This window comes from Haliaeetus leucocephalus, unplaced genomic scaffold (assembly GCF_000737465.1).
Source record: "Haliaeetus leucocephalus isolate CR32 unplaced genomic scaffold, Haliaeetus_leucocephalus-4.0 Scaffold143, whole genome shotgun sequence".
Lineage (NCBI taxonomy): Eukaryota > Metazoa > Chordata > Aves > Accipitriformes > Accipitridae > Haliaeetus > Haliaeetus leucocephalus.
In genome coordinates, this window is record NW_010972579.1 from 2,770,372 (window position 1) to 2,788,819 (window position 18,448).

Genomic DNA, 18,448 nt, shown 5'->3' on the forward strand with positions numbered 1-18,448 from the left:
GTCTTGGAGAAACCCACCAGCCACCACAAAACTGGCTGTGCCACCAAACCCGGTTGCAATCTGCCCAGCTCTGCTCCGGGGTTTTCCCAAGGGGTTGTGCACCCAGAGCTAGTCCCAGAGCCTCTGCCCCAGGCAGGAGCCAGAGGTGCTCATGATGGTGAACCTCTCCCTGCTGGGACTGCCCTGACGGTTGGAGCTGGACCTCCTCTTCCTCGGTGTGCTAAAGCCAGGTTTATCCCTGCCGGGCAGAGTGTGGGCAGCGAGGTGGGGACGAGGGGGACCAGCACAGGCAGAGAGGGTGGAGGTGGGGTAAGAGTCCTGCAGCCTCAGACCGAAAGAGCTGGGTTCTTCCCCTCTTTTTTTTCTTTTTTCCTTTTTTGCTTATTTAAGAAAAACCAAACAAACAAACATCAAAAAAAACCCAAAACTCTTGGGGGCACCTCAAAAAACCAAACAAGGCCCTGCGGCAGCGGCCCCGCTCTGTGCCGGGGGCATGTTCCCCGGAGCTCGGCACCTTCCGACTTCTTTTGAGTCTGCCCTGGGTTTGGCTCCCCATGCAGCAGCTCCGCCGGCCACATTTCTTGTGAAGTGTGCTTGGATTGGTTTATGATTGGATCCTTGTCTTTTGGTTTATTTTCCGTTCTTTCTTTTTTTCCTTTTAGGTTTTTTTTTGGTTTTTTTTTTGGTTTTGTTTTTTTTTTAGTTTTTGGGTTGGTTTTTTTTAGCTGCTGGCTCTATCTCTCCAAAGCTTTAGCAAAAATTGGGGTTATTTCACTTTCGTCTTCCTTTGGAAAGGCTTTTCTTTGGTCTGAGCATGCCATCTTTGCACCTCACCAATCTTGTGGTTAGTGTCCCTGCCCTCCTTCCTCTAGTGACACACTTGTCCCCCTCCTCCCCGCCCCTCCCCCCTTTCCTCCCCTCCACCCCCTTGGCTTCAACACCAGCTGCCCTGCAATTTCGGGCGGACGGGCACACCCAGATCCCCGTGGTCGCAGGGCTCTGCTCTGGGCATGTGATCCTGCCGGGAAGTTCTGGCACAGGCCAGCCACCTGTCCCCGGTGGCCTCCAAGAAGAGATGGGGTGAGATGGGCCCAGCAGGAGACGGTGATGGGGCATCACCTTTGCTTCCACAACTTGAGTCCTTGGAGATGCTTTGGGTAGAAAAAAGCCTCAGTCAGCGGTTGGAGGTCAATGGGAGTCACCAGAGCATGGACTCTGGGGCTCGGGCTGCAAGTGTGGGGCTGGGGCCTCCTGCAAGAGCCCCCCTGAGCACTTTTGGGTGCCATTGGATGTCTGCAAAGACACCTGCGAGGTTGGGACGTCGCAAGCAACACTGCCAGCCACCTGGAGATGCAACCCTCATGGGAGCCTCCCAAAGCAGAAGTGTCCTGGCTGGCCCCAGCACCATCCCGCCCCGCGACACCCGAAGACGCTGCGTGTCAAGATGCCAGTGGGTGCCCTGGGGATGGGTGCCGGGCACCCTGCACCACCTCTTGCTGGGAGCTGTGCTGCCCCACAGGCAAGGGTAGTTCGCACCATTTGGGCAGGGAGCTCAGTGCCAACGGCTGCGGAGGTGACTTGTCACCTCTGAGGGCACGGTGCGCCGCCATTGCCAGAGCTCCAGGAGGACTGTCTCACAGCGAGCCGGCCGGTGGTGAGGTTGAGGAAGGTGGCAAGAGGAGACAAAACACCTGAGAAACAGGGAGCTGCGGCCTGGTGGGAGGTCCCGGCAGAGATGTCGTGTGGCCATCAAGTTGAACCCTGGTGTGGCACCTTGCTGCAGTAGCGTCAGTGACCCGGACACCACGGAGGACGGCGGGGAGGCTCAGACCTGCTGCACGGGGGGTGTGCAGCTCCTTCCTCGCCCACAGGGAGAAGCCGGCTGTGCCGTCCCCGTGATGTGCTGGCAGGCGGCCCAGGACCCCGAAGCCATGCATCCGAAGGGATGGGGCAGGGGGACACACACCACTGATGCCGCCAGCCATGCTGTGCAGCCTCCCTCCCAGCTGGGCAAAGGCTGCCTGCAGCCACCAGTGGTCCTCCGACACCACGGGCAGAGCCGGGGCCAGGACCCCCCTGGCACGTTCATCTCTGGAGGCTTCTGGCCTCCAGCCAGGACCTCCTCCTCTCCCCTCCTTCGCTCCTGCCGGCCTCTACCTCCCTCGTCACCCTCCCTTCCCCCCCCGCCTTGCCCCTGTCCCCCCCACGGTGACTCCGCAGCTGCCCCCGAGTCGTGTCGCAGCACCTCCTGCCCTAGTCCTTCGGCTCTCCACTGCAGAGAAGGTCCTCTTCCCTCCCAGCTTCACGGTGGCACCAGCGCAGCCCCCCTCCCCTCCCCGCCCGCCACGGAGGTGACAGCCGGAGAGGTACGCGAGCCCCATCTGCTTCGTGGTGCTGCCCACGGTGCGCTGCCCGCCCGCCTGCCTGCGGCACGCTGCCCACCCGCTGCCCGCTCCCTGCCCCTCTCGGCTGGCCCTGGCTGCCTTCTCTTTAGTTTTGCTTTGCAGCGCCGCGGTCGCGCCGTGAGCGGTGACCTGGGATCCCGGCCGCCACCGGCCGCGCCACCCGTGCCTGGGGACCCGCGGGTGGGAGCAGTGACCGCTTCCCCCCCGTGTTGTGTGTGTCCCCCCCCTCTCTGGCAGGGCTTTCGTCTACCTGAGCAACCTCCTCTACCCCGTGCCCCTGGTCCACCGCGTGGCCATCGTCAGCGAGAAGGGTGAGGTGAAGGGCTTCCTGCGTGTGGCCGTCCAGGCCATCTCAGGTAGGAGGGGGACTCCCCCCAAAATGTGCCCCTTGCATCCTCCATGCCCCCCACACTGGCTCACCCCCATCCCTCCTCCAGCGGATGAGGAAGCCCCCGACTACGGCTCCGGTGTGCGGCAGTCAGGGACGGCCAAGATATCCTTCGATGACCAGCACTTTGAGAAGGTATGGCAGCGGCCAGCTCTCGGTGGGTACCCAGGGACTGCAGACCCCTGCCTGCCACGGTGATGCTCCCCCATGGGAACCACCGGGCTCCCAGAGCTGCAGGCATCATGCTGAAGGGGCCGTGCTCCCAGTCCACCTGGCAGACCCCAACCCTCTGGCACCCACCGATGCACTCCCCTGCTCTTGCCCATGTCCCGGGGGGGGCTGCCGTGGGGTGGGAGGGGACAGCTGGAGGTGCCCCAGTGCTCAGGGTGGTGGCAGCAGCACAAGCGAGACCACCTCGGGGACCACCAGCATCCCTGAGCCCCACTCCTGGCGCAGTTCCAGTCGGAGTCATGCCCAGCTGTGGGGATGTCTCGCTCGGGGACCTCCCAGGAGGAGCTGCGCATCGTCGAAGGCCAGGGGCAGGTCAGCGACGTGGGTCCCTCCGCTGATGAAGTCAACAACAACACCTGCGCAGGTGAAGGGGTGCTGACAAGCGGTTGGGGAGTGGCCCCCCCCGTGCCGGCACCCAGCCTCCTGCGCCCACCCCAGTGTCGAAAGCCCACTGCCCTGGTGCAGGGCTGCTGGCAGACACTGAGGGGGGTGACCTCCCCGCCTTGCTGAGGACCCTCCCCTCCCTGCAGTGACCCCAGAAGACCTTCTCCTGGACAGCCCAGAGAAGCCTGTGCCAGACGGGCCACTGGAGGCGGCTCTGGACCACCTGAAGCTGGGCAGCATCTTCACTTTCCGTGTGACAGTCCTGCAAGCCTCCAGCATCTCCGCAGAATATGCAGACATCTTCTGCCAGTTCAAGTGAGCCCCTGGCCCCGCATCTCCCACTGTGCTCTGGCCTTGGGGCTGGCGGTGAACGTCGGGAAGCCCCAGCCCCCCCACCTCTGAGCCCTTCATGGATGGGGAGGCAAAACCAAGGGCTGTGGGATGAGCCCATGTGTTTATCTGGTACCTTGTTTGGTAACTGGCAGAAGGCAGGGAGAGGCTCCCATCACCTTTGGCAGGGGGGTCCTGTGCCAGCCCAGGGTGTGGGCAGCAGCACTGGGGGGAGCAGGCTCTTCTCCCGGTCCCTACCCTCTCTCCCTTCCATGCTCTGGCACGTCCCCATCCCGCAGCCCCCAAGCCATCTTCCTGCCCTCCACAGCTTCATCCATCGCCACGATGAGGCCTTTTCGACAGAGCCCTTGAAGAACACGGGACGGGGGCCACCACTGGGTTTCTATCACGTCCAAAACGTACGTACCCCTCCCCTGCCCACACCCCCTCATCCCCGTGGCTGCCGGGGTCTCCATGGGGCTGTGGCTGGATCTTCTCCTCAGGGGAGCAGCTTCCTCCTGGCTTTCCCAGCCCATCACAGCCACCCAGCTAAGCCAAGCTTAGACAAGGCGGATGTGTGGGGGAAAGACCAAAAGCTGCTGCCCTCCACCTGAAAAGGCTGGGATTTCATGGCAGCGGTCTTGGTGGGGAGAGCATCCCTGGGTCACAGAGAAGGGGTTGAGTGAGAGATGCGGGGGATCAGACAGGCTTGCACCCCCCACCTCCCTGGTGCTGTTGCTGGCTGCATCCTTTTCCCAGGTAAATTGCACCATTGACAGCTCTTTCTCTTCCAGATTGCTGTGGAGGTGACCAAGTCCTTCATTGAATACATCAAGAGCCAGCCGATTGTATTTGAAGTCTTCGGGCACTACCAGCAGCACCCCTTCCCACCTCTCTGCAAGGATGTCCTGAGGTGGGCACACCCTGGGCCACCCCTGGCCCCTGGGTGCCACAGGGGCACCTGGTGCAGCCGGCTTCCTGGAGACCCAGAGAAAGGGGGGGCAGGTGGTGGCAGGGGGTGGCCTCAGGGTGTAGGCGTGGTTGGCCCCGTTCAGGGGTCCTGTGGATGCTTTAACCGAGCTGGTTCTCTCTGCAGCCCGCTGAGGCCATCCCGGCGTCACTTCCCCCGTGTGATGCCGCTCTCCAAACCAGGTAGGGGATCTGGCCTCCTGCTCCTCCCCCTGCCCATGGTCCCCATGCTGGATGCAAGGTCCCCTTCCCCAGGGGGACCAGTTAGGACCCCAGGGGCACCACAAAATGTACAGCAGGCCAGAGCACCCAAAAGCCCTTGGCACCCGTTCCCGCAGCACCTGGCTGATGCAAAGCCCTCTTCTCACCTCCTGCGGAGTAGCAGGGAGGAGGCTACCCACCCTGGATGGCTCCGATGGCCACCCATCCCCGCCATCCCGCAGGGGCTGTGTGGTCCCTGCTGTGCTCTGGCTGCCGAGACCTGAGTTGTTGGGGTTTGGCTGAGCACTGTGGTTTGCTGTGCGGTTCCTGCGACAGCACCGGGGGAGCCTCCCTCCAGCTGTCCCCAAGTGATCCCTGGAGAAGTGCTGTGTGGTTTGGGACATGTCTGTGTCAGGGCTGTGGGCTCGGGGTGTCCATCTCGGGGATGGGTGAGGCCAGCTGCATCCTGACACCCTCGCCACTCTACGTTGGGCATGGGAGAAGGGACGCTGGTGGTCAGTGAGGTCCCCGGGATGGGGCTGTCACCCTCTATGCACTCCCTTCTGCCTTGCTGCCATCTCCATTTGTCTCCCCACGGTCCCTGCCTGCTCTGCCCTTACCCTGCCTACCATGACGTGCCTCACTCCAAATGTCAACAGCAAGCTCGCCCTTTAAGCTGTCTTTCTGCCCTGCTGCAGTGCCTGCGACAAAGCTGAGCACCATGACTCGGCCCAGTGCCGGCCCGTGCCAGTGCAAGTACGACCTGATGGTCTTTTTTGAGATCTGTGAGCTGGAAGCCAACGGCGAGTAAGTCCTGCCGGAAAGGGGAGTGGGAAGGAGAGGGAGGCAGTGCGGTGATTTGCCCAGTGCTTGGCACCTCCAGGCAGGCTGATGGGGCTCTGTGTCACGCTGTGATCCTCTTTTCCAGCTACATCCCTGCCGTCGTGGACCACCGTGGAGGCATGCCATGCCATGGGACTTTCCTCCTCCACCAGGTACTCCCTTCCCCAAGATGCTGTCCTGGCTCTGGCTCCTGCCAGGAGCTGTGTTAACCACTGCCCCTTCTCTCTGGCCTCATGGGTCTCAGGGCATCCAGAGGAGAATCACCGTCACCTTGGTGCATGAAACAGGCAGCCTCATCCGCTGGAAGGAAGTGAGGGAGCTAGTTGTGGGTAAGCTGAGCCAGGTTGAGTGAGCAGCCCCCAGCCCACCAAGCTCCCAAGCATCGTCTCAGGCTGTTTCTCACGCATGTTCCCATGTGGGGCTTTATGCCTCGTCTCCCCTCCCGCCCTGCAATAGCAAAGCAGCAGCTGCCTGGCAGGTGACACCGGGATGCCACCTGGGCAGGATGCCTCAGTCCCGGCCACTGTGCCCAGGAGCTGGACCAGGACCCCTGGTGCTGAGTGGCTGAGTGCTGGGTGGCTGCTACCTGTGATGGGGGAGCTGCTCTGCTGGGGGATGCAGGCAGGCGGGCTGCCCCTGCCCCTCACGGGGACCCTCACAGGGCCACCACCTGTCGCCTGAGCAGTGTCCCCATGATGTGCTTGCAGGTCGGATCCGGAACACCCCAGAAGCAGATGAGTCTCTCATCGACCCCAACATCCTATCCCTGAACATCCTCTCCTCAGGGTACATCCACCCCTCACAGGAGGACCGGTGCGTGCCTCTTCTCTTGCTCTTCCCCAGCTGTGGTGAGGGCTGGGGCGAGGATGTGGGGAGCCCCTCTGTCCCCTGGGGGGGCTCTTGGCCCCTCTGCAGGGTCCTGCTGACCTGTTGCTGCCTTGCGGGGGGCTTTTCTGGAGCAGCAGAGGGTCTTGGGGTTCAGGGCCGCCAGCTCCCTTCCTCCTCCTCCCCGAGGCTTCTCCGCGCCGGGCTTTGGCACTACAGGGAATTTGGGTGGGGGTCCTGCTCTCCGGTGGCAGCTGTGATGACGTGGTGCAGAGAGCCAGTTGGTGCCAGGAGGATGTACTGACCTGGTGGCTGGAGGGCACCTGCCACAAAGGGCTATTTGATCTGTGTCCCAGCAAACTCGCTGGAAAGGCCACTTGGTGCCCATGGCTGGTCCCTATCTGTGCAGGGGTGATGCAGGAAAGCCATCCCCCATCACTGCCAGGTGACTTTGGGGATGCCTGCCCCTTCACACCAGTCCCAGGGGCTGTGTCTCCTGCTGTGGGTTTGGCAGAGGGGTGGGAGCAGCGGGGGCCGGAGGTTTTTTATCTCCAAGATCTCCCTGGCTGCGTTCTGCAGTGGTGGAGGGGAGCAGTGAGTGCAGAGGGCAGAGCTCTCCTCTGCACCAGGGTTGCTGGCAAAACTCAGGGGGCTGGCGGGGGTCCCTGGCCAGAATGCGTGTGTGCGGGCAGCCGTGACAAGACGGGGACAGTCATTGGCAGCACCAGGAGCAGTGGGACTGGTCCTGGGCTGTGTGCGTGGCAGTTGCTGGTGTAGGAGCATCCCAGCAGGGAGCGGGGACCACTTTTCCCCTCATTTTCTTTGGGGTCACTGCTGCCCCAAGGTGGCCTGTCCCAAGGCAGGGTGTTTTTGTGGGGGATGACAGGGGTCTGGACAGGAGGTGCCAACCTGCAGCACTCCCAGGACAGATTATGGGCACGGTGGAGCAGCAGGCATGCGGTACCCGGGCAGCAGAGCCGAATCATGGGGTCGGGTATGTGTGCGAGTGTTGGACCAGGAGACTTTGGCACAGCCACAGGGACAACAGAGCAAGGCCAGGCGGGGACAGTCAGGCAAGGAAGGCTCGGCCCAGCAGAGCTGTGGTGGTTTTTGCTGGGCTGCTGGGAGCTGGGTGGCTGTGGCACCCGCGGGCTCCTGGGGCTGCGTTGTGTTATGTCAGCTCCTGATGTGGCCGGTTGGTCCCAGGTGCAGCCAGATCAGATCTTCAGCATCTCTAGTGTAGCCTGGCAGGGGAGATGTGCCTCCTGCTCCTGCCTTCCCCCCATGGGTCCTGCCGGGCAAGGGGATACAGCTCAGGCTGGGGGGATGTTCCGGGTGTGGAGAGAAGCAGGGAGACAGGGGCTTGGGTTTTGCAAGAGCTCGCCTCACCTGCATGCTCAGAGGGTCTGCGCCTCAGGGCCAGCCCCAAATCGGGGCCGTGGGCCAGCGTACAGGCTGTATCCATCCTGTATCCATCCTGTCGAGCCTGGCCAGGGCTGGGCATGGGGAGGAGGGCTCAGCCGGCTTCCTGTGGGATGCCAAGGGGTGCTCGCCGCAACCCTCCCCCGCTTCCATCCCGCATGCAGGCACACACGCTTCGGCCCCAGCAGCCTGCAAGGACAGGCAGAGGGAGGGCAGCGGGCAGAGCCAGGGCCCGCTTCACCCTCCTCCCCGGCTGCTTGTGCTCCCTGCTTCGCTGCCTTACGCCACACAGCCTTCATCGGCCAGAGCAGCCCTGGCTCCCCCTCCGCAGCCTTCCCAGTCCCCCAGAGCCACTCAGAGGGAAACCGGGGGAGCGGTACGGCTCCCTCCCCGGCCCCCATCCATCCCTGCATTGAGCGCCCAGGGAGGCGGTGCGGGGGGCAGCGCCCAGTGTCCCCCCTCGCTTCTCTCCGCTGCTGCTGCCCATCCAAGCCCACACTAACCATGTGATTGTTTTGTGTTTTTGCAGGCAGTTTCTTGATTCGGATATGCCTAGGTATTATTTGTTTCCATTGGTTTTTTTTCCACCCCATCCCCCTTCCTCTCTCCCTTCGTTCTTTCTCCCCCCTCGCCTCGGCGCACTCACTCCCACTGGAGGCAGCACTTGGACATCCAGCCCTCCATCCCTCCACACGCCCCAACCCTCTTCCCTCCCGCCCTGGCACCTCTCGCTCACTAGCCCCCTTTTGCTGTTCGTTTGGGCCACGCTCTCGCTGGCTGCCGCTCCCCCTCGCACGCCTACGTCCCCATCGCCTGATTTGGGTTTTCTTCTTGCTTTTTGACTTCGCTGCTCTCCCATCTCTCTGGCATCTGGCACCAAACGTGCCGCACCCCCATCACCTCCCACCCCAGCCCCAGCTCGGCCCCCGGTGCTGCTTGGAGTAGCCTAGGGCTGGTGCGGACCACGGCAGGGGCTTTGGGGTGCCTCCAGCCCTCGCCCGGGCACCTGGTGATGGTGGCAGCACCACCGGGCGTTGTGGCGGCACGCGCAGTGGCTGCCCACCCCATGCACGGTAGTCCCGCGGGCGTAGGTGCGGCATACGGGCGGTGTGCGTCTGTACGCAGGCGTGATGGTGTGTGCGCATGCCCATACATGGCACAGGCTGTTATGCCCCTGTGTAATGGGGGGAACAGCTGTTCAGGGACAGAAGGGGTTCAGCTGGGACCGCAGGGTGAGCCTGGCATGCGGCGCGTGGGCAAGAGCCACCTGACCCAGATGCTGCTGCCAGCCTCTGGACGGGAGCATCACTGAGGCCCCAGAGGAGGGGGCGTCCTGCCACCGTGCCCCACGGCGGAAGAAGAGGGGGATGCATCTGGGAGACAGGGGATGGGGTCTCCCAAGTCCTGGTGGGCTCCATAGCTTTGTGCCTGGGAGGTTGTCCTCCCTACAGCAGCTAGAAGCCGGTCCTGCTCGGAGATGCCCAAGGGCAGAGCTGTCCCTCTAGTGGCACCCTGTCCCCTTGGGTTGCAGGGGGACGGATCCAGCATGGATCTAGCCCCCCGCTGCAGGAGCATGCGGGTTCACACTGACATTGCCTGTGGGCTCTCAGCACAGTGATGCCCTCCCTGTGGACCAGGGGACAGGCCAAGAAATCATCTCCTGCTGCGTGGGTGGTGGTGGGATGGCTGGTCCCCCACGACGGGCATCTTCGGGGGGCTGCGCTGAGCAGGAGCTCCTTGCCCTGAGATGGCAGCAAGGGCAGAGTTAAGGGGATGGGGAGCATGCATGTGCTTGCTTCCCAGCTGCTGGACCACGAGGAAGGTGGGAGGCAGAGGGTGTTCACCCAAGCAGGTAAACCTCTGTCTGCCCTCACCGAGCTCCTTCTGGGCTCCAATTCAGGGTCCACCTAGGCAGGAGCTCCTTTAGCAAGTGGTGCCAATATGGGGCAAGTCCTCCTCGAGAGGGGCTCCCCTTCCTTGCAGCACCGCTCCCGCGCCAGCCCCGTACAGATGATGCTTTCTGACCTTTCGTTTTTCTGTGTGTGTACGTGTGTGTGTTTGTCCTTGGGTCGCCTTCCACTTATAGCATTTCGTTCGGAAATGACACTAGGTATTTTGTTCACACCCGCTCGGTCTCGTCCCTCCTGCTTCTCTCTTTCTCCTTTGCCTTCTCCCTTCGCTTTTAGCTCTTTCCCCTCTCCCCTGAGGCTCCTCTTCTCCTCCTCCTCCCTGGGGAGCACTGTCTTCTCAAGCTACCTGTGTCTGCAAAGCGATCCTTCGCCTTGGCTCTGTCTCACATGGGGTTTTTTCTGTATTTTATACACCTGAAAGCGTCACTCTCCCTCTTCTTTCAATGCGAGGACAATCGCAGCCAAGAGCCTCTCCCTGCTCCTTCTGGCTGCCCCAGCTCTTGTTAAAAGAGCCCCTCAGCTGCCTAGATGCTGCTTCAGGGATGTGCTGAAGCGTTCTCATTGAGACATGGCTGAGGCACGGCTTCCTGAGGATGCTCAGGCGGGAGCCAGGGCTGCGGCAGCTCTGGATGGCTTTGGGGAGTGGGTGTCCCATAACCCGAAGGCTGGCCTGGGAGGGAGCCCAGGAGTGGGGCAGGGGGTGAAATGGGGATCCCCCATGCTCTCGAACCAGAGCCGCCTCCTGCTTCCCCCCACCTTGATTCCTTGACCTGAAGAGGGCGGTTGCCACTCTTGCTCTGGGTGGCTGCACCGTCCTCTGTGGGACACCATAGGCACCGGGCGAGTGGAGCCGGGTGTCCCCCACTCCTTCTCCCAGCCTGGGAGCCATGGAAAACACAGCGAGGGGAGCGAGGCAGCCTGGTGGGAATGGGGCTGGTGATCAGGGCAGAGCAAGAGCCAGGGGAGACAGCCTGACAGGAGCCAGTCACCAAATTGTGGTCCTCGGGTCCCGCCGGGGCTCAGGGCTGGCAGATGGGGGCAGTGCTGGGGAAGGGGACCTGTCTGGCAGGGGGGCTGCTCTCCCAGGGGTGGGCTGGCAGCAATCCCCCACTGCTGAGCATCCTCCCTCCTTTCCCTTCTGGCCATTGTCACCTGAAGGGCAACAGCCTCTCCTGGCGGGGGCCAGGAGGTGCTGCGTACCCCGGGGCTGGATGGTGGGGACCTGGCCCGGGCGTGCTGGGGGTGGCAGCCCCCCACTCCAAGCACGGGGGTGGGGCATGCACCCTCCTTTGCCTTCCCAGCCTGCCCTGCCTTGCCTGCACTCCAGCTGAGCCCCCACTCCTCCCGCAGTCCCTCCTCCCCAAAAACCCCAATCCGCTTCAAGGGTGCCGCTTCGAGGGTGCCGCGTCCCCCTCCCGCCACGCCTTGTCCCCCTTTGCCTTGAGCCTGCGTCCTCCAGAGTGGCTGTCCCCATCTGTCCCCACCGCGTGTGCATGTCCATGTGTCCTTGCAGGCCTGCCGCAGCGCTGCGGGGGGGGACGATGGCATCTCCTTGCTCGCTTGCTTGGGGTCCTGGGGGGGGTGTTTTACCGGCTCTGCTATTTTTTTTTTTGGCAGGACTTTCTACCAGTTTGAGGCAGCGTGGGATAGCTCCATGCACAACTCTCTGCTGCTTAACCGTGTCACCCCATACCGGGAGAAAATCTACATCACCCTTTCTGCCTACATCGAGGCAAGGACCTTAGTCGGGGCCATTATAATGCCAACAAAGTCTGGTATTTCCCCCACCATCGGGGTGCAGCCAGTGTGAACCCCTCCTTAGCTGGCACCAATGCTAATGGGGTGCAGGATTCAACCTGGTGCTTGGGGGCCCTGGGGGACCCCAGCAGTGGAAATGGCTGGCCACCAGGGGTGGGAAAGACCCGCTGGGCTCCCAGGCTGCAGCTCCCCTGACGTCTCCCCCCCTGCCCTGCTGCAGATGGAGAACTGCACTCAGCCCGCCGTCATCACCAAAGACTTCTGCATGGTTTTCTACTCCCGGGATGCCAAGCTTCCTGCCTCCCGCTCCATCCGCAACCTTTTTGGCAGCGGCACCCTGCGGGCTTCCGAGAGGTACCAGGATGCTCATGCCTTTCTGGGGGAGGAGAGCCATCATCTGGGGACTGGGGCGTCCCAGCAGCCTGGGCGAAATAACAGGGGCATGGGGATGGGGCAGAGCCAGTAACACCTCATCTCCCCTTGCTTGCAGCAACCGCGTGACAGGAGTCTATGAACTCAGCCTCTGCCGTGTGGCCGATGCCGGCAGCCCAGGTGGGTGCTGTGTCTCTGCCTGGGTGTTCACCATGAGGCCAGGAGGCACAGTGTGGTGGTTGGGGCTGTGAGTCTGTCCCCCCAGCTGTGTGTCTGTCCCCACAGGCATGCAGAGACGGCGCCGGCGTGTACTGGACACCTCTGTAGCCTACGTGCGGGGAGAGGAGAACCTGGCTGGCTGGCGGCCCCGCAGCGACAGCCTCATCCTTGACCATCAGTGGGAGCTGGAGAAACTCAGCCTCCTGCAAGAAGTAAGAGTCTGGGCTAGAAACGGGCCAAGATGGTGCAATTTGCAAGTCAGCCCCTTGCCCTGCCGGTGCCAGCTGGGTGTCTCAGCCCTCCCAGTTGTGGGAGGAGGCAGGAGTGGGGCTGTACCATCAGTGCTTGCTGCTAGCTGGGTCCCAGCAACCCGAAGCTAATGAGCAGATGGGCTTAATGGGGCCTGGGAAGCATGGTCCTCAAAAGGATGCTGGCTGGGGGAAGGGGCCCACCCCTGAGCCTGGCTGCCTGTGCCCAGGTGGAGAAGACTAGGCACTACCTGCTCCTGCGTGAGAAGCTGGAGACAACCCAGCGCCTGGGCCTGGAGACCCTCTCCCCCTGCTCCAGTGAGGACTCCGAGTCCCGAAGCACCTCCAGCATCTCCTCCCCGCTCTCTGTCGACGGGGCCCCTGAGGGCCGCATCTCTCCCACTGAGACCCCCAGTGAGAGGCAGAAGGAGCTGGCTGTGAAGGTACCATCCTGTAGCATCCCCAGCTTGCGGGGATGAAGTTAGGAAGCGGCTTCCACTGGGTGGGAGGGGGTTGCGGCAGGACAAAGCCCAAGAAGAGTGGGAGGAGGAGGGTGGAGGAAGGTGCCTCCTGCCCCACCATCATCCTCCTCTCTCCGCAGTGCTTGCGCCTGCTCACGCACACCTTCAACAGGGAGTACAGCCACAGCCATGTCTGCATTAGCGCCAGCGAGAGCAAGGTACTGCCGCTGCCTGGGCTCCACCGGGCTGGCAGGGGCCGGGAGGGATACGTGGCTGGTGGGAACTGGCTTGGCAGGGACCAGATGGGCACCATGGCCTGAGTGGTCCCTGCTCCGGGGTCCCTACTCCCTCCACTCACCCTGGTGTTCCTAGAGCTGTTGGCTCTCAGGACAGTGCCAGGAGAGGACCTGGCTGGCTGGAGGTCTTGCCTGTCCCTGTTATGAGCAGGCACCTGGTCCTTTGCCTGTGTCCGGCTTCGGGCAGAAACTCAAGTCCACACCTCTGCTTCTCCACAGCTGTCTGAAATGTCCGTGACCCTAATAAGAGACCCCTCCATGCCAGCTCTGGGGGTCACCACTCTCACCCCCTCCTCGACCTGCCCGTCACTGGTGGAAGGACGCTACAACGCCATGGAGGTCAGGTAAGAAGGTGGCCGGGACATTCGGGTGATGCCTTGGCATCCCTTGAGCAGGGCAGCTGTACCACTGGCATGCAGTCCTGGTCGACAGGTGTTCCCCAGCCATCACTCTTCCTACACCCCAGCCTCTCCTCCCTCCCCAGACCCCCCCAGATCTCCTCCAGGGCGGAGAGCCCTGACCTGGAGCCTGCAGTAGAAGGAGAGCAGAAGAAGTCCCCGGCCCGCCGGCCTGAGGAGGAGAAGGAGCCCCAGCGTTTGCTGGTGCCTGACATCCAGGAGATCCGGGTCAGGTAGGAGCAGCTGGGGCAGCCAGTGAGGGAAGTGCCTTGGGGCTGGGGGGAACCATGACCTACCATTGCCACCTCTTCATGGTCCGCATCCTACCTTGACCTCGGTCCCTTCTGCAGCCCCATCGTCTCCAAAAAGGGCTACTTGCACTTCCTGGAGCCCCACACCAACGGGTGGGTGAAGCGCTTTGTGGTGGTCCGGCGCCCGTACGTCTACATCTACAACTCGGACAAGGACGCGGTTGAGAGGGCCATACTCAACCTTTCCAAGGCCCAGGTGGAGTACAGCGAGGACCAGCAGGCCATGCTCAAGGTAGGGCGCCGGCAGCCAGCCCCACTCCGCACACCCCCTCGGGCAAGGGACTCAGCCCCAGCTCTCCCCTGGCAGACCCCGAACACGTTTGCGGTGTGCACGGAGCACCGGGGCATCCTGCTGCAGGCAAGCAGCGACAAGGACATGCACGACTGGCTCTACGCCTTCAACCCCCTCCTGGCTGGGTCCATAAGGTACTGGGGGAAGCTGGGGGAAGGGGGGTGCAGGGAAGCCCTTGGTGGGGGGTCTGCAGGCAGCCAAGTGTGCTCCCTGCCCTGTTCCCAGCTCTCCCTGTTGCAGCCCCCCCCAGCCAGGTGTGGGGAGCACCTGCACAGAGGTGTGCCTGGACAGGCTCTCAGCTGGCAAAACTTGGTCTGTATTAACCTTGATTTCAGCTTCTCCCCACTTAAATGCTTCAGTCTAGGGCCAGATCCCGGCTGGTACAGAGGCGTTGTTGTGCTGAGTTCAAAGCAACATCCATGCCTGGCAGCAGGGACACTGGCCCTTGCCTGTTCTTGAGAGCATCTCATGTAGTTCTTGAGAGCATCTCACGAAGTTCTTGAGACCATCTCAAGTGGCAAGACTAGCGGAATAGAAGTAAATGCACAGAAATTTGTGTGCTCTGGCTGAAGACACATTAATTCTGTGTCCCTCCAGCTCTGGCTGGATTCAAGCACCAGCCTGGAGCCAGGACACCAGACCCAGGGGACCACACCTCTCCTTGTCCACATCTCTGACCCCTTTTGTCCCTTGTTTTCCAAATCAGATCCAAGCTGTCCAGAAGGAGAACAGCCCAGATGAGAATCTAACCTGAAAAACACCCTCCACCTCATCCATCTGCCAACAGGATAAGATAGCTGATTCTGTCTCAAGACTCCCCATGTTAACGTCTGATCTCTCACACCATCTGCTGCCCCAGCTGTCTGCTCCATGGAAGGATCTGTCTCGATTCACATCTTCACGGGGGAAACTCACTTCCGTTCGTAGCTGCAAAAGCCTGGACCCACCTGGGCAGGATTTCTCATGCGCATGCCATCTTCTGCCTGTCCCCCCATGGGTGACCTTCATGTCACACCATCTGTAACGCTCTAGAAAGGTCCCTGTTAGAGGGGAGGGAGCGAGGAGGGCGGTTTCGGCTAAAAGCTGGTCTTTGATCTACAGAGGTGGGAGTGCGGTAGAGCTTGGAGGTGGAAGAGCAGGAGGAATTGCCTCCACGTGAAGGGAAAGTGGTAGTTTAGGTATGGGGATTTCCTAGTTTATTGATGTTTCTGCAAGAGATGGCAGGGTAAGATCAGGTGTCGGTAGTTTAAGATGATATTTATAAAGTATTTATTTCTATTTACGTCACAAAAATCCCATAAGTTGGGTCCTGGCCCCCAGACAACACCTCCCCCAGGCAGGGGAGAGCCTTGGCGGTGGGCCAGGGTCCCGGAGATGCCTTCCCCGGGACATCCCCGGCATATGCCCGGCAGCTGAGGTCTCGCCCTTGCTCCCCACCCTTCCCCAACCCTCTGCTTTGCCCCCCCTGCAGCTTAAACTACTCCCCTGAGCGGTGGCTGGACAGCCCACCATGTCTTCCCAAAGGAGGCAATTCCTACCTGCCCCATCTACCTCTGGAAGGGGGGGAGCCTACCATCTCAGCTGGCCGGGGCACCCACATCCATGCGGATGGGTCACCTTCCTTCAGAGCTTGGTCCTGCTGGAGGGAAAAGGAGGGCTCTGGGGACGGGTCTGCCTGTCACCTCATGCAGGGCTGTCCTTCCTGACCAAAAGCACACAGGCCACCTCCACTGTCCCAGCCTGGGGCTTCGTCCAAAGGGATTCCCCCCCTCTTAGGGCAGGATGCTAAGGGTCCCATCCCTGTGGGGAGTGTGGAGGTTCAAGTGGCTGCTTCCAAAGCCAGATGGGAAAGTTCTCCAGGAGCTGGGGTAGGAACGACCATCCTAATCTACAGGATCCTTGTCGCCCTTTCCAAAAAGGGCTGTCACATCCTTTCTCCTCCTAGCAGGACAACAGACTTGAAGCAGGTCGAAGCAGCATGGGAGAGCCTGGTGTGGGGGTGTCAGGGTGGGGATGGGACTTATTTTTACTGTTGTAGCTGGCGTTTTCTCACTCCTCTTCCCCTCCTGCAGAAGTGAGCGCCCACCTCCTTCCCATCCTGCTTCCGTCGGCACGTTAATCCAGGGGGCTTCCCATGGCGGAGGTGGCTTTGCCGAAAAGACCTTCTCCTCCAGCCATCACCGCTTCCCACCTTCCCCAGCAGCAGCTCTCCCTCTCCTCCTTCTCCCATCTCTCACCCATGGGGGGATGCTTTCATTCGGGGCTTCCTGAGTGGCCAGTGGCATCTGGCACAGCTCTGAGCAGGAAGGCGAGCATCTTCCTCCATGCATCTCCTGGGCAGCCCCCGCCCCCAGCTTCGCTGTCACGCCTTTGCAACTGACCTTCCCTCGCACGGCACTGCTGCGCCTTGGCTCTGCCGCACCTCCCTGTGCTGTTTGTGGAGTGTGTGTGTGGGGGGGGTGGTGGGTGCGTGTGTGTGTGTGTGTGTGTATCGGATGTGGTGCTGTCGTCTCCTTGTTACACTCGTGTCGTGGGAGGCACGGACAGGCAGGTGGGTGGAGGCTTGCAGGGACCCCCTCGTTGCATGTTGGGCGCCGTTCAGCTTGGGTTTCAGGTGGTGATGGAAAGGGTTTGGGAATCCTTCCTGAGTCGCAGCTGGTTCTGCCCAGCCTCGCCACAGCTCCTTGGGTGTCTCACCCCATCGCTCTGGCCCGAAGCCACAGCAGGGCTGCCTCTCCCAGCCCTGCTCCCCGGGCAGGCGGCAGCTTGCCTGCCCAGGACAAGCTCCCTATCAAGCTGGGTTATTTTCCCCCCTGTGATCCATTTTAGAGACCTGGAGGCTGACTTGCGCCCTTTACGGAGGGAGAGGTGCCCGCCCAGGGGTGTGGAGGGGCAGAGCTGGGGTGAAGCAGGGGCCCAGACTGCCACATCCTGGCTCCTCTGCCCTGGGCAAGGAGTGGTTGGGACCATCCCAAATTTCAACATAAGGGGCTTGGGGTGGAAACACTAGGTGCCCCAGGGGAGAGGGGAGGCTCTTCCAGGGTGGAGGCAGCTTCTGGCAGAGACAGGACCCGCGTCTGCCAGGGACCAGACACGGGTTCACCGGCCACAGCTGGGCGGTGCTGCCTGTGCTGCAGGCAAGGGGCGGCCATGGGCCGGGCGTCCTCCAGCCAGAGCCGAAATGTGCCTGAGGCCAGCAAACCTGCAGAGCAGACAGCTCGGCTGGGGGGCGCCGCACTGGGGGCCAAGGGCGACATGGCTGCTCACTGGATGCCCGCAGCATCCCTGCGGGACATCCCCGGCTCGCAGGCCACCGTTGTTGTCTTACCAGCTCTGCTCTCGCCAGCACCACACGTGTCCCCGGTCAGGCTCCCGTCCCCTCCCTCCCCGTCCCCTCTACCACCACAGCCCTCCAGGATGAAGAATGCAAACCTGAGGTTTACGCACGACTGTGAGCCCCATCAGAAGGGAAATTTCAGAGGGGACCGGTGGCATGGAGGGCGGGCGAGCGCCGGCAGGCAGGCCCGGGGCCTGCAGGAGGGAGGCTGTGCCCTTCATGCCCTCCGGTTCCTGCCGGCCATGGCAGCACCCCCGGGCTCTCCCTGCCCTGTGGCCGGGGGGTTGGCGCCTCCGGTCCTGGCCGTCCGCGCGCACGTGAGGCTTGTTCGGTTCTGAAATAAATGTGGTATTTAACGCAAACACCCCCGCGACACCGAGCTCTCCTTCCTGGGGCGGGTGGACAGGGCGGGTGCCTCCAGGCCGGCAGCAGCGACAGCGGGGAGGCCCCCAGTGGCCCGGGGCTGCGGGCGAGGGGGCTGTGCCGCTGTGGGGCCTGCTGGGCGAGGTCGCACGAGGCACCGGGCACCGGAACGGAGCCGCTCCTGGCGCCGCCAGGGGGCACCGCGCGCCCTTCCCGCCCTGCCGGGCACGCGGCGGGGACCCTCCCGCCCCCGCCAGCGATTGGTAGGCACAGCAGGGCGGTGCTGGGCACCGGCCCCCCCCCCCCCCCCCGCGGGTTGGGACAGCCTGGCGGAGCAAGGCGCGAGGCAACGGCACCGATTGGCAGGGCGGCCCCGCCTTCCGATTGGCGGAGAAGGCGCCGCGCTGCCTCCCGGCGGGGGAGTTTGACGGGGCGCCCCGCCTCCCGCCGGGGGGATTGACGGGCGCCTCGCGGGGGCGGGCCCA

General features: G+C 62.5%; 1 protein-coding gene across 2 annotated transcripts in view; it reads left to right on the top strand.

Moving 5' to 3' along the window:
- The window catches only part of KIF1A (kinesin family member 1A), a 34,008-nt gene extending 18,391 nt beyond the window's left edge, over window positions 1–15,617 (top strand). For both annotated transcript variants that reach the window (XM_010561270.1, XM_010561271.1), the window contains 22 exons: window positions 2,643–2,761; window positions 2,843–2,928; window positions 3,250–3,388; window positions 3,555–3,723; window positions 4,067–4,157; window positions 4,533–4,651; window positions 4,835–4,890; window positions 5,607–5,715; window positions 5,837–5,903; window positions 5,996–6,080; window positions 6,459–6,564; window positions 11,526–11,640; window positions 11,887–12,020; window positions 12,157–12,218; window positions 12,324–12,469; window positions 12,736–12,948; window positions 13,107–13,184; window positions 13,482–13,606; window positions 13,747–13,893; window positions 14,011–14,203; window positions 14,279–14,397; window positions 14,970–15,617. In XM_010561270.1, coding sequence (XP_010559572.1) covers window positions 2,643–2,761; window positions 2,843–2,928; window positions 3,250–3,388; window positions 3,555–3,723; window positions 4,067–4,157; window positions 4,533–4,651; window positions 4,835–4,890; window positions 5,607–5,715; window positions 5,837–5,903; window positions 5,996–6,080; window positions 6,459–6,564; window positions 11,526–11,640; window positions 11,887–12,020; window positions 12,157–12,218; window positions 12,324–12,469; window positions 12,736–12,948; window positions 13,107–13,184; window positions 13,482–13,606; window positions 13,747–13,893; window positions 14,011–14,203; window positions 14,279–14,397; window positions 14,970–15,012 — 2,521 coding nt within the window. In that variant the 3' untranslated portion in view covers window positions 15,013–15,617. The remainder of the gene's footprint in view (window positions 1–2,642; window positions 2,762–2,842; window positions 2,929–3,249; window positions 3,389–3,554; window positions 3,724–4,066; window positions 4,158–4,532; window positions 4,652–4,834; window positions 4,891–5,606; window positions 5,716–5,836; window positions 5,904–5,995; window positions 6,081–6,458; window positions 6,565–11,525; window positions 11,641–11,886; window positions 12,021–12,156; window positions 12,219–12,323; window positions 12,470–12,735; window positions 12,949–13,106; window positions 13,185–13,481; window positions 13,607–13,746; window positions 13,894–14,010; window positions 14,204–14,278; window positions 14,398–14,969) is intronic.
- Window positions 15,618–18,448: the final 2,831 nt, after the last annotated feature.